Here is a 14,605-nt window from a genome sequence, read left to right as displayed (position 1 = left end):
TTGTTGGTGTTCGTGTGCCCATTTCCTCTTTTTTTTTTTTTTTAAATCAGCTTCTGCTTTATTTGTTACTCAACCTATTTTTGCACAAACAAATCTTGATGATTTGACAAAATTGACTGAACCTTGTTTTTATTATCTGCAAGTTTTAAGATGTTCATTCATATATTTCTCCATCCATCAGTCCTACACACCACTTGGTGCCTTAAGAGATTTTCGATTTTAGATGCAAATAATCATAATTTCAAACTTGCACCATTGTAAATGCATTCATTTAATGTAAAAACTTATGTTTTCTTGTGTCAGTCCTAAAAGTCCTGAACTATCTTAACTATCCTTCTGATCTGCAAAGTAACTTGATGTGGAGTTTTTCTTCAATCTGTCCTATAACAAATGTGTTCCTTATGACAGAGCACACTAACAGGCCTTCCTCCACTGATGTGATGGGATCAGTTTGTGAAAAAGGAGGAATTGTATGGAGTACAAATGTTTTCTATAAACGGGACCCAGAGGCAGAGCCTTTGACATTCTCTTTAGTAATGCTGCGTTCACACCGGATGCATCACGAAATGTCCGCATGTCCAGATTACATACAAAGTCAACGGATAGATGCATCCCAGATGCGAAATCTTTGCTGTGCAGCAGTGCGTTCCGTCCACACATCAACTGCGTTGGCCGTGCGAGCGCCCTCCCGATTTTATGCATATCCGCACATTCGCAAGAGTTGAAAATATTGAACTCCTGCGACTGTTTTGCATGAAGAAAGCCAATCAGAGTCTTTGTTGACAATGACGTATTTTCTGTGCGGCGGTGCGCCCCGATCTGCGTGTCATTTGTTGACGATGACGTCAGGCCGGCAACGGTCTGTTCACCCATTTAACCATGGAGTAGAAGCTGTGTGTGATCACCTGGAGCTGTATGACACGGCCTTTATAACCAGGACCGGACTAGGAAGGATTTGGCATGGAGGAGAATCAGCGAGGAGGTGGTAGTAGCAGGTAAAAGTTCACTCTGTAGTTTTCGTCTTTGAAAGTCGGCACTGAGCTAGCATAGCATTAGCCGCTAATCACACCGGCTTTTTTCACTGGTGGTTTATGTTTATGAGAGGAGAAAAAAGAGCGCAGCTCCTCGCTTCAACAGGCAGTGAAACTCACAGAGTTGGATGTGTTGCTGGTGGGCGGGGCTTCGCTTCAGACATGCATACGAAGCAACGGGTAAATTTTTTGATCCTGTGAAACCTGCGGTACGTTTTGTGCGGCAGATGCGTCCGGTGCCGCAGAAGACGCATTCAGTGTGAACGCAGCATAAGGCTGCAATGATTAGTCGACATAATCAATAATGTCTACTAGAAAAATTTGTCGACACAGAAATTGATATTTTTTTACACTCCTAGACTAGTCGACTAATGGAAAAAATAATCGATTGATTAGTCGACTACAAAAATAATTGTTAGTTGCAGCTCTATTCTTTAGAGATTCAGAATATGAATGTTTCATATCACTGTGAATTTTTCATTACAGCAGCACAGCGTGATACTGAATAGGAAGAATTGGGTGTAAAACATAATATAGCAAAGCAAAGCAACAACAAAAACCTTCTGTTCTTAAACTCATAAAACTACATCCAAGTGTTTAGAAGAACACCAGAGTAAAAGAGATAGCTAAACAACACAGAAATGAACATTAAAAAGTGTTTGAATAGGAAATGATTGTATTAAAAACTTTGGTGTGAATATATCTTCACAGAGTACTTTATGTTGTTTACATGACTTCTAGGTTCCTGTTCTACAACGATTCTAACAGTCTTCTTACCCCTGGCGATTCTTCTAGAATGAGCTATAGATCATCCACATTTCTTCTAATTATTATTAGAGACTCTGCAGTATTTTCTCATCAGGACATTTCACCTCCTTTACATGTAGCAGCACCACTCAGTTAAATAACTTCTTGCAAATACAAAGTTTTCTTTTGGAAAACATGTATCCATTAAACAAGCTTTCATTACTCATGTGATGAAATATCAGGAATCATGTTTGCTCATATCATTAGTCATATTACAAATAACTATTTAATTAAAATATTTACTAATGTGCTGAATTTGAATTTAAACTGGACGAAAATATTACAGATAACTTGTACATTAAAAAACAAAACAAAAAGAAAAAAGAAGAAACAAATTGTGAAATGATACATGTTTAGATTTTAATGAATCAGGTACAGTTAAATTATATTATCGCTGATTATGAAATCAAATGACTATTTGGCTCTAGATTTTAATCAAAATTATGAGAAAGTTCCTTTTCTTACAAGACATCAAGGATAAACATGTATTTACAATGAATGCAGGCCTCGGAATCACCATTTAAACATAAACACTGTAAGTCCCCCAAACTATCATATACTGTATCTTCAGATTGGTAGAACGTGTTCACATTGTGATGTAACCAAGGAATTATGTGTGTAAAAGTAAAGTACAAACATACATTCTAGACTCCTGCTGCCCTCATCCTTATAAAGTCTAGATCTGTAGAGGAGGGAAGTTCCAGGCTCTTCTTTGGTCAAACATTCCCCAGTATGACCACTCTACTGTCCATTTGAGAGTCTGTGGTTAGTCAGAACTTGTGAAAGCTATCAGTAGTCTTTAGTCTTGAAATACAGTAACTCTTCCACAGTTTTCCTTTTCCCACTGTAAATAGGGAGCCTGGTTATTCTAACCAAGTGCACATTAAGTGTGGATTGACAGGTGTAGTTATAGATAAACTGAAGGCACAAAATACAACCATTCAAAACAAATCAGCCAAAGCATTTTAAATGAAGCATTGTATCAAGTACAGGCAATACATTTGTGCTGACACAAATACTTTTGTCGATCTAATAACATGGTATTATTTTATCTTCCAACAACATTTTATCTCTTATCTCGTACTCCATCGCCCTCCAGTTCAGCACGTTCCCTGCAGTAAAGTTGAGATCCTCCATGTAGTTCTGGATCTCACAGGTAGAGAGAGTGTAGTCCCACATATGGACATCTGAGATCATGCCAACGAAAGCGTGCTTAATGTCAAAACGTCTTCCATGCTTATCTGTTTTCTGTAGGCGAAATTTAAAGATTTGAATTAGGAAATGTATACTGTGCAGCACAATGAATTGATATATCCACATTCAAAAGTTAATCACACAGCAAAATCACCAGTATTAATGCTTCAGTGTTAGAGGGAAAGTTAATAAATTCAGTGTAAACACAGTATATATTTACACACTTTAAGCCAGACATGCCAAACTCAGAGTTGGCCCACTTTAAAAATAAAAACTACAACAAAACATTAATTATGATGTACTGTAACTGATCAAAAAATATTGTTACAGGTATCTCAGTCTTTACAAATAATCAAATTAAATAATGGTCAAAATATAGTTAGGCTTGTAGTTGCTACATCATGAATAATTGATGTGTAAATTGTTTACACCTTGTAATTATTACCAACTTCCTGCACAACAAATTACATAGAAATCTTTAAGAACATTTGGCATGAATTGACGTCAGAATCTGAATCATTAGGTTTAATTTCTGTTAAACGTGATTGTGCCATTCTCATTCATTTCTGAGGTCTTGCGGCTCACATGTGTGATCGATACAAAATACCTCTGTGAATCGACTGGTAGATCGCTATTGATACATTGGTTACCCCAGCCCTACACAGTGTGAGTCAGCGCATATTAAGTTTAACACCCTCAGTGTTAAAGCAGAACTAAGTAACTTGTGCTTAGCGCTCCCCCTAAAGGTCCCTTTTGGTTATGTCACTGTTGTAAAAACTCCGCACCCCCGAGGCAGCAGCTCCTGCCTCCCGCTTCAGTGAGACGGGCGGCGGGAGACTTGAATAAGCCTACATTGAGTGAATTAATCCTTTAGTAACTCAGTAAGTTGACCATTTATACAGTAAAAATGGTGCTGTTTATGACAAAGGAAGTGATCAACCGGTTCTCTCCCATGTCACCCTGCTGCGCAGACACACACGTTCCCTGGTAATGACGTCACTAGAGCGATGAAGTGACCAAAAAGCACCACAGTGTTCAAGCAACTCATCACGGGCGATTGAAGTGACTGCAGTCACAACAGTCGCATTCGGTGTTCACCTTTAGTGTGAATTGGGCTGTCGTAAAGCAGTACGTGTTGTTGCGAGAATGAAAACAGAGCTGGGAAGGTTTCAGTGATGTTTTCTGGCCAGAGACAGCAGAAGAAAGACCCCCGATCACCACATAAACACTTGTATTACCCTCAGAGGGACTACGAGAAGGATTTATTAATAGGGATATAACGATTCACTCAACTCCTGATACGATTCGATTCACGATACTGGGTTCACGATACGATTCTCTAGCGATTTATTTTACAAAATGGGACTGTATATAAATGACTGAAAAATATTCCTTTATTTTTTTGGGGAAAACACTATACTATTTTTCATTGTCAAAAGAATCCCTTGATAAACTATTCAAAACAATGCAATTTAACTAAAAATAAATCTTGAATGAAATAAATAAAGGAATAATACAAATGAAGAAGAAGCTTATTATTTAAATTCTGGTTCGATAGTAAACAATACAAAACTGCATAATAGTTATTTTTCTTTTTAAAAGTGCAACTGAAAATGTATTTTGTGCCTTAACAATTGGACTAAAAAAACAAAAAAAAAAACCAGTCATTTTACTGTATTTAGGTCAGATATTTGTTTGAACCAGCAGAGGGCACTGGTAACCCAGTGGTCGGTTGGCATGCAGATATTTTGCAGTGAAGAAGAGATGCTTTGCTAGCAGACAGAGCTATTAGAAAAACGTGACTTTTACAGATATTCACGTAATATTACAGATATTCTTTCGGTGCTAAAGGGGTAATGAATCATTTATGAATATGTTTAAGAGTAGAAGGCGGCCAGAATGAAAGTATTAGCAGATTTCGCTCGCCGCCAACACTTCTGGGTAGCGCCCTCTGCTGGTTAAAAAAAGTACTGCGATTCAATTTTCACAGCATCGATGTGAATCGTTATACCTATGAATCGATTTTTAACTGCCTTACGATTAATCGTTACATCCCTATTTATTAAGGTGAAAAAGTTACTTAGTTCTGCTTTAAAACAGCATTGGCTATTGCACTGTGTGGATCTGGTCTGTTTAGCATTGCTGGATGATTGTGGTGGTAATTATTCAAAACACAATCAAAAAACACGCACTTCCCTTTTTTTGAGGCAGTGTAACCGCCCTTCATCAGACTCTTGTCTGCCCGAAACATCACGGTTTTTTGGTGTAAATTAAAACTGAAATTGGAAGCTAACCACGTAGTTGTGCAGACTTTTTTTTTGGCAATTGTTCAAAACTCTACCTGTCCCAGAATGACTACAGATGTTCCATTCATTTTACTTGCGCAGACGGCAAATTTCCGAACCAAGGGCTGTCCATTGAACCACATCTGCACCAAACCAGACACTGAGTCCCATGTGGTACAAATAGAGTGCCACGTGTTTAGTTTGTAGTTCAGGTGTCTGTATTGCATTTTCTGATACTTGAGATGAGCCTCCAATTCTTGGTTTTGTTCATCCCAAATAATCAGCAACTGATTTGCTAATGAGGACTTGATGAAAATCAGGACATGGTCTCTCTTGAGGTCTGTAAAGGATCTGTAGGTGTGAAAAATACAGTTAATGTAACATGATATAATGTATCTTTCACTTTCAGAGATTGTTCAGGTTGTTGCAGAGTTTTGTGATCTGGTTCTTACCTGTGACAGAGGGTTATGGCATTGTAACCTTGTTTGTTTGTATTAAGCTTCACATGAGCCTTGATGTCATGCACTGGGAATGTGAACATTTTACCTGACAGGTCTGAAATGAAAGAGTAGAGGAATACATTAATTTATGTTCCATATCTGCTTACCTTATAAAAAAGCATTGAGGTCTACGAGAGATTTCCCGCAGGGACCAAAGAAGTAAGTGTGGATCATTCAAGAAAAGACACCAGTCAATGGCAGAGGTAACACACATTTGCTTTAAGATACACATCAGTGTTGTGCTCAGTCACTTTACTAATTAGTTAAATCAAAAAGAATAGTGAGGAAAAGTAAAGTTTGGGTTACTTTCTTAATATACAACTATACATACAACTAATTCATTTGTAGTCTTAATTTCACTACTGTGACTGTATGGAGAAAAATACAAATTGTTGACCAAGTTTGCCGTTTCCCATAACTTGCATTTACATCACATACATCTTACGTCTCTTTTGCTGTGTGCCTGGACATGGTATCATGCTTTTTACCTGTGCTTATTGTGTGCTAACACAATACGTGTTTTATACTACGTATTGTGATGTTGATCTGTCGAGCTGTCCCTGGCTGGCAGTCACATTCATTACTTCAAAAGTGTTCATCGTTTAGTCATCCTATCAGGGATGAGAATAAATTTATCTGGCAGTAGACAGGAGATTTGAGCCCTGCTACTTATATTTAACTAAATTGTTTTATTCTTTGTCCTCTGCAAAAAAAGAAGTATTTAGAATATCTCAATTGTATGAAATTTGACTTAAAGGGCGCTGCCATGATGGCCACAAGGTGTCTCATTGTGTGAATAGTAGATCTGACATGGCCAAAAATGATTAAATTGACAACCTACAAAAAATTAAAAACAAAACACGGTAACACTTCATAACATCAACCAATGTCTTACTTTAAAACAATAATGCTGAATGGGTTTACATGTTACCTTTTAAACTTTGTTTTTTATGTCATTTACATTGGCCTTAAAAAAGCATGGCTTTATAGACTCCTCACAAAGACCAGAGCCAGAAGGTTTTTCAGCCAAAATCTTAACATTGTCAGTGACATTTAGCCACTTTAACGAAAAAAGGGAATGCAAAGGCTTAGTGCTAAATACAAAACCTAGATAACATTTAATTCAAATTATATTGTTTTAATAATTCAGTTAAAATAGTGCGCTTTGATTGTTTTTCTGTGGTTCATACAATAATGAAGGTTGCAATAATTTAATGATATGATATATTCACTTATGAATAAAATAAAGCCTCAAATTCAACACAATGACTTACTGAAATGATATATTTGCATTTTTTGTTCTCTGCTTCGAGTTAATGACGACAAAAAGTAACAATGTTTTGTTTTTCTCAAATAATGTGAACATTTGTAACTACATTCAAATTGTATGATTCCAACTGTATATCACAATATCGCTATAAAGCTTTGTTTAATGCTTTTCAGACAAATAGTTAAACTGATTGAAAGGAATACCTTCAAGACCTGCAGCTTCTGCTGTCAGCATCACCAGAACAAACAGCAGCTTCATCTGTCACAAAATAGAAAATCAAACAATTTTGGATTTAAATAATTTGTTGCTGTTTTTATTAAAGAACATCTTTATTTCTTGATCATACCTTAGCTTTGGTGTCGGTGTTAGAAGGGCAGCATTGAGTTGGGTTGTTGTTTTGCTGTATCCTCACTTTTAATTGTTGGTGTTCGTGTGCCCATTTCCTTTTTTTTTTTTTTTTAAATCAGCTTCTGCTTTATTTGTTACTCAACCTATTTTTGCACAAACAAATCTTGATGATTTGACAAAATTGACTGAGCCTTGTTTTTATTATATGCAAGTTTTAAGATGTTCATTCATATATTTCTCCATCCATCAGTCCTACACACCACTTGGTGCCTTAAGAGATTTTCGATTTTAGATGCAAATAATCATAATTTCAAACTTGCACCATTGTAAATGCATTCATTTAATGTAAAAACTTATGTTTTCTTGTGTCAGTCCTAAAAGTCCTGAACTATCTTAACTATCCTTCTGATCTGCAAAGTAACTTGATGTGGAGTTTTTCTTCAATCTGTCCTATAACAAATGTGTTCCTTATGACAGAGCACACTAACAGGCCTTCCTCCACTGATGTGATGGGATCAGTTTGTGAAAAAGGAGGAATTGTATGGAGTACAAATGTTTTCTATAAACGGGACCCAGAGGCAGAGCCTTTGACATTCTCTTTAGTAATGCTGCGTTCACACCGGATGCATCACGAAATGTCCGCATGTCCAGATTACATACAAAGTCAACGGATAGATGCATCCCAGATGCGAAATCTTTGCTGTGCAGCAGTGCGTTCCATCCGCACATCAACTGCGTTGGCCGTGCGAGCGCGCTCCCGATTTTATGCATATCCGCACATTCGCAAGAGTTGAAAATATTGAACTCCTGCGACTGTTTTGCATGACGAAAGCCAATCAGAGTCTTTGTTGACGATGACGTATTTTCTGTGCGGCGGTGCGGCCCGATCTGCGTGTCATTTGTTGACGATGACGTCAGGCCGGCAACACGGACAACGGTCTGTTCACCCATTTAACCATGGAGTAGAAGCTGTGTGTGACCACCTGGAGCTGTATGACAGGGCCTTTATAACCAGGACCGGACTAGGAAGGATTTGGCATGGAGGAGAATCAGCGAGGAGGTGGTAGTAGCAGGTAAAAGTTCACTCTGTAGTTTTCGTCTTTGAAAGTCGGCACTGAGCTAGCATAGCATTAGCCGCTAATCACACCGGCTTTTTTCACTGGTGGTTTATGTTTATGAGAGGAGAAAAAAGAGCGCAGCTCCTCGCTTCAGCAGGCAGTGAAACTCACAGAGTTGGATGTGTTGCTGGTGGGCGGGGCTTCGCTTCAGACATGCATACAAAGCAAATGGGTAAATTTTTTGATCCTGTGAAACCTGCGGTACGTTTTGTGCGGCAGATGCGTCCGGTGCCGCAGAAGACGCATTCAGTGTGAACGCAGCATAAGGCTGCAATGATTAGTCGACATAATCGATAATGTCTACTAGAAAAATTTGTCGACACAGAAATGGACTTTTTTTTACACCACTAGACTAGTCGACTAATGGAAAAAAAAATTGATTGATTAGTCGACTACAAAAATAATTGTTAGTTGCAGCTCTATTCTTTAGAGATTCAGAATATGAATGTTTCATATCACTGTGAATTTTTCATTACAGCAGCACAGCGTGATACTGAATAGGAAGAATTGGGTGTAAAACATAATATAGCAAAGCAAAGCAACAACAAAAACATTCTGCTCTTAAACTCATAAAACTACATCCAAGTGTTTAGAAGAACACCAGAGTAAAAGAGATAGCTAAACAACACAGAAATGAACATTAAAAAGTGTTTGAATAGGAAATAATTGTATTAAAAACTTTGGTGTGAATATATCTTCACAGAGTACTTTATGTTGTTTACATGACTTCTAGGTTCCTGTTCTACAACGATTCTAACAGTCTTCTTACCCCTGGCGATTCTTCTAGAATGAGCTATAGATCAGAGGTCTTCAACAGGGGGTCCGCGGAGGTACTGCAGGGGGGTCGCGAAAGTTTTGGTTGATTGGTTGGTTTGAGGATTCACTGCCCATACTACATGTATGTTTAAAGTTAAAACATGAATCTGTCAATTATGTTAATAGTTCAGTATTGTATGCAAGACAACAGGTATGTTTATGCATGCCAGTGGCACTAACAAGCATCAATATTTTTTGTTTCCACATTTATGTTGAACAAAAATGTCCATTTGAACAGCTTTTATGCAAAATGTTGTTACATGCAATTTGACAGACATTGTTGATCTTGGCAGGTATCAGTTTATTATGTTATGTTATGTTTATGAATGGCAGTGGCATGGCCACCCTACTCACTGTACCTTGCACATGTTTAAACTAAAAACAAGAATATATAAACCTGTGTGTTATTTGAATATCTTAGTATTGAATGCACAATAGTACATTTATACATGGCACTATAGGACCAGTTTAATATAAAACACAATTTTATACAATATATATAAGTAGGGGGTCCCCGCTCCATCTCTCCATCAGTTTGGGGGTCCTTGGCCTGGAAAACGTTGAAGACCCCTGCTATAGATCATCCACATTTCTTCTAATTATTATTAGACACTCTGCAGATTTTTCTCATCAGGATATTTCACCTCCTTTACATGTAGCAGCACCACTCAGTTAAATAACTTCTTGCAAATACAAAGTTTTCTTTTGGAAAACATGTATCCATTAAACAAGCTTTCATTACTCATGTGATGAAATATCAGGAATCATGTTTGCTCATATCATTAGTCATATTACAAATAACTATTTAATTAAAATATTTACTAATGTGCTGAATTTGAATTTAAACTGGACGAAAATATTACAGATAACTTGTACATTAAAAAACAAAACAAAAAGAAAAAAGAAGAAACAAATTGTGACATGATACATGTTTAGATTTTAATGAATCAGGTACAGTTAAATTATATTATCGCTGATTATGAAATCAAATGACTATTTGGCTCTAGATTTTAATCAAAATTATGAGAAAGTTCCTTTTCTTACGAGACATCAAGGATTAACATGTATTTACAATGAATGCAGGCCTCGGAATCACCATTTAAACATAAACACTGTAAGTCTCCCATCATATATCTTCAGATTGGTAGAACGTGTTCACATTGTGATGTAACCAAGGAATTATGTGTGTAAAAGTAAAGTACAAACATACATTCTAGACTCCTGCTGCCCTCATCCTTATAAAGTCTAGATCTGTAGAGGAGGGAAGTTCCAGGCTCTTCTTTGGTCAAACATTCCCCAGTATGACCACTCTACTGTCCATTTGAGAGTCTGTGGTTAGTCAGAACTTGTGAAAGCTATCAGTAGTCTTTAGTCTTGAAATACAGTAACTCTTCCACAGTTTTCCTTTTCCCACTGTAAATAGGGAGCCTGGTTATTCTAACCAAGTGCACATTAAGTGTGGATTGACAGGTGTAGTTATAGATAAACTGAAGGCACAAACTACAACCTAGAGCCAAGTCATTTTAAATGAAGCCTTGTATTAAGTACAGGTAATAACTTTGTGTTGACACAAATACTTTTGTTGGTCTAATGACATAGTTGAATTTTATCTTCCAACACCACTCTATCTGTTATCTGGTAGTCCATTGCCCTCCAGTTCAGCACATTCCCTGGGGTGAAGTTGAGCTCATCCATGTATTTCTGGATCTCACAGGTAGAGAGAGTGTAGTCCCACATATGGACATCTGACATCATGCCCATGAAGGCCTCAGTACTGTCAAAACCTCCTCCATGTGAATCCTGCTCCTGTGGGCAAAATTTACATATTTTAATTATCAAATGTATACTATGCAAAATTCATTGATTTATCCTTATTCAAAACTTCATTACACAGCAAAATTACCAGTAATAATGTTGTGTTATAGTGGGCGATATATCAAAAACACATCATGGCTTGTTCCATCCGAGATTCATGAAATTACTATATTGTGACCATCAAGTACAGATTGTCACAAAAATGCTTTGCTATCTTCTGAGATTCTTTCACTCTCCTGGTGCTCCTCACACACCAAGCTGCGGACTCCCCCGCCCATCCAGAAAACAATCAATATAAGGGTCTAATTCAATCACCATACTGATGTCATTTTATGCACCAAAGGGTTGAATTAACATTCATACAGTGATTGGGAGGAGAAATTGAAATATCGAGATAAAATATTTTACATTGCAATTTAGCTTGAAAATTAAAGGATTTTGGTTTTTACGTCATATCGTGCAGGCCTACTTAAGCGTTAGAATAAAAGTAAATTAATTCAGTGTAATTTTAATGCCCAATATATTTAAAAGGACACTTTAAGCTAGACATTTGAAACTCAAGGCTTACAGGCTAAATCTGGCTCTCCATAATCGGCCACTTGAAAATAAAAATTACAACAAAAAAATAATTGCTACGTGATTGTTTGATTGATGAGCAAATACTGCTTTTTTTCTAAAACCATGTAATTACTTAAAACTTCCTGCAAAGCAAACTACATAGACTACTTTAAATTTGCCACAAATTTAAGACATTTTGAAAACCAGATTCCAGATCACTTTCGTATTTACTTCAATGACTTCTGTACAATATTTAAGTGTTACATGATAAAATTTGATATTTCTGGACAAATTGTTACACAGTATATGGCCTCCAGACTAAAATTAGTTTGACTCTTCTGCTTTACAGTAATTCCCAATAAATTGGTAATTCCCAACAATATGGTAATTTAAGCATTGTCAAACTTCTGTGTTAAATTGAATGTAATGCACTGTACACATCTGGTCTGTTCATCATTGGTGGATGACTGTGGTGGTAATCAATCAAAGCTCTACCTGTCCCAGAATGATTATAGGTGTTCCTGTCATTTCTCTTCCAGAGATGACAAATTTCCAAATCAAGGGTTGTCCATTGAACCACATCTGCACCAAACCAGACACTGAGTCCCATGTGGTACAAATCGAGTGCCATGTGTATGGTTTGTAGTTCAGCCCTTGGTATTTTAGTTTCTGATCCTTGATATGAGCCTCCAACTCTTTCAATGCTCCACCCCAAAAAATCAGGAACTCATTTGGAATTGAGTTTGTGGACATGGAGAAAAGGACATGATTTCTCGTGAGGTCTGTAAAGGATCTGTAGGTGTGACAAATAAATGTAAATGTAGCATGACATAATGTATCTTTCACTTTCAGAGATTGTTCAGGTTGTTGCAGAGTTATGTAATCTGGTTCTTACCTGTGACAGACGGTTACGGCATTGAAGCTTTCTTTGTTTGTATTAAGCCTCACATGTGCCTTGTTGTTTTTCACTGGGAATGTGAACATTTTACCTGACAGGTCTGAAATGAAAGAGTAGAGGAATACATTCATTCATGTTCATCTCTCTAATAAATATATTAGAGAGATGGACTCTCATATTGTAATAATGAGCACTTTTTATGTTTTGGGCTCAGCATCTTGTTACATTAATGACCAGTTGTAACATTTTGGGTTTTTTTTAAAATTACATTTTGGGCTCAACACTTTTGATTCATTATTGACCAGTTATTACATTTCAGGTTTTATTACATTTCTTTTAAATAACATGTCTTGACACTGACCTAAAGGACATTGGTTTTAAATCTCTTTCTCTATACTGTTCAGCATCACTTTGGGCACTTGAGCAAGAGTTAAAATCCAAATGTTTCTTTGTTGCAGCACAACAGCTGCTTAGTAAAAAAGGCTCAAATCCAACGCAGTGATTTAATCAAATTATATATTTGCTAATAGACATGCATTTTAAAGCATTTTTTGCTCTCTGCTTTGAGTTGATAACAACATAGTTTTTTTTTTATTTTTTAAATAAGGTAAATGTTTTAAATTTGTAGAGTCGGTAATTCCAACTGTACATCATATCTGCCTTGTTTAATGCTTTCCAAACAAATAGTTAAACTGATTGAAAGGAATACCTTCAACACCTGCAGCTTCTGCTGTCAACATCACCAGAACAAACAGCAGCTTCATCTGACACAAAATAGAAAGTCAAACGATAAGATAACCATAAAAATAATTAATTAGTTCATTTTTATTTCTTCATCCTACCTTAACTTCGGGGTCAGTGTTGAAAGTGCAGCAATGAAAAGGATTATATGTTTGCTGTGTCCTCACTTCTTTATTGTGGTGCTCGTGTATCCATTTCCCCTTTTTTTTTCTATTAGCAGCTTCTGCTTTCGTTGTTTGTTACTCAACTTAATATTGTGGAAACAAAGATTGATGATTTGACAGAATTGACTAAGCCCTGTTTTTATATCATGTGTTAGTGATGCCTTTTTTAAGCTGTCCATCCGTCTATTTCTCCATCCGTCGGTCCTAAGATAAATTACTCTTGGTGCCTTAACAGTTTTTAGATACTAATATCATCAATTTCAACTTGTACCGTTATAAATGCATTCATGAATGTAAAAATGCATGCCTTTCATTTTCTTTTGTCAGTCATAAAAGTCCTGAACTATCTTAACTATCCTTTTGATCTGCAAAGTAACTTGATGTGGAGTATTTCTTTCATCTGTCCTGTAACAAATGTGTTCCTTATGACAGAGCACACTAACAGGCCTTCCTCCACTGATGTGATGGGATCAGTTTGTGAAACAGGAGGAATTGTGTGGTGTACAAATGTTTTCTATTGAACAGGACCCAGGGTAGAATATGGTAGATATGTTGCAAAATGTGAGAGCTTGTAAAATGTGATGTGAGCTTGTGTATAAAAAATCCACACACGTGAAATAAATTTCATGGCAAATGATGGAGATAAAATGTATGGATTGATATTTACACAAATAAAATGACAGCTGCAAACCTGTAATCCAACATTTATTTGCATGTTTTTTAATTACTTGTGTAAATGATCGTTTACAACCACAACTCTCCGGTTAAAACTTCTCCCAAATCTGCCGCTACAGAAACACAAACTACTTTTCTCGCGTGAATCCACGCTGCTTGACTTTGGCAACACATTTTGCGAGACGTCTGTAGCAAAACAAATTTGAACCTGAAGAAATACCCCCTTCCCCCTCCTCCCACACTCCTGTGTGTGTGGAGGGGGCTTGACCAATCAGAAGGGAGGAATTGGTGGCCAAGCGGTTAACAAAGCAAACTTATGGATTCTGTTTTTCTCAATGACGCAGAATCAACTCCCAGTGGAAGCGAAGTGTTTCTTTATTTTTAT

At 36.8% G+C, this 14,605-nt stretch overlaps 2 protein-coding genes across 2 annotated transcripts; both read right to left on the bottom strand.

The window, feature by feature from the left end:
• Window positions 1-2,173: 2,173 nt before the first annotated feature.
• On the bottom strand, window positions 2,174-7,519 carry LOC114477401 (serum amyloid P-component-like). Its single transcript, XM_028469660.1, has 5 exons — window positions 7,434-7,519; window positions 7,291-7,345; window positions 5,770-5,872; window positions 5,374-5,668; window positions 2,174-3,086 (listed from the first exon to the last, which is right to left on the bottom strand). Exons 2-5 carry the CDS (start codon window positions 7,343-7,345, stop codon window positions 2,868-2,870), a joined length of 672 nt encoding a protein of 223 aa, XP_028325461.1. The 5' UTR covers window positions 7,434-7,519; the 3' UTR covers window positions 2,174-2,867.
• A 2,767-nt stretch (window positions 7,520-10,286) lies between these two features.
• Window positions 10,287-13,571, bottom strand: LOC114477400 (serum amyloid P-component-like). The gene is made up of 5 exons (XM_028469659.1): window positions 13,483-13,571; window positions 13,350-13,404; window positions 12,638-12,740; window positions 12,238-12,535; window positions 10,287-11,175 (listed from the first exon to the last, which is right to left on the bottom strand). The coding sequence occupies exons 2-5, from the start codon at window positions 13,402-13,404 to the stop codon at window positions 10,957-10,959; spliced, it is 675 nt and encodes a 224-aa protein (XP_028325460.1). The 5' UTR covers window positions 13,483-13,571; the 3' UTR covers window positions 10,287-10,956.
• Between the last annotated feature and the right edge of the window lie 1,034 nt (window positions 13,572-14,605).

Source organism: Gouania willdenowi, chromosome 16, assembly GCF_900634775.1.
Source record: "Gouania willdenowi chromosome 16, fGouWil2.1, whole genome shotgun sequence".
In the NCBI taxonomy this organism is placed as follows: Eukaryota; Metazoa; Chordata; class Actinopteri; order Blenniiformes; family Gobiesocidae; genus Gouania; species Gouania willdenowi.
This window is presented reverse-complemented; position numbering and strand designations above follow the sequence as displayed.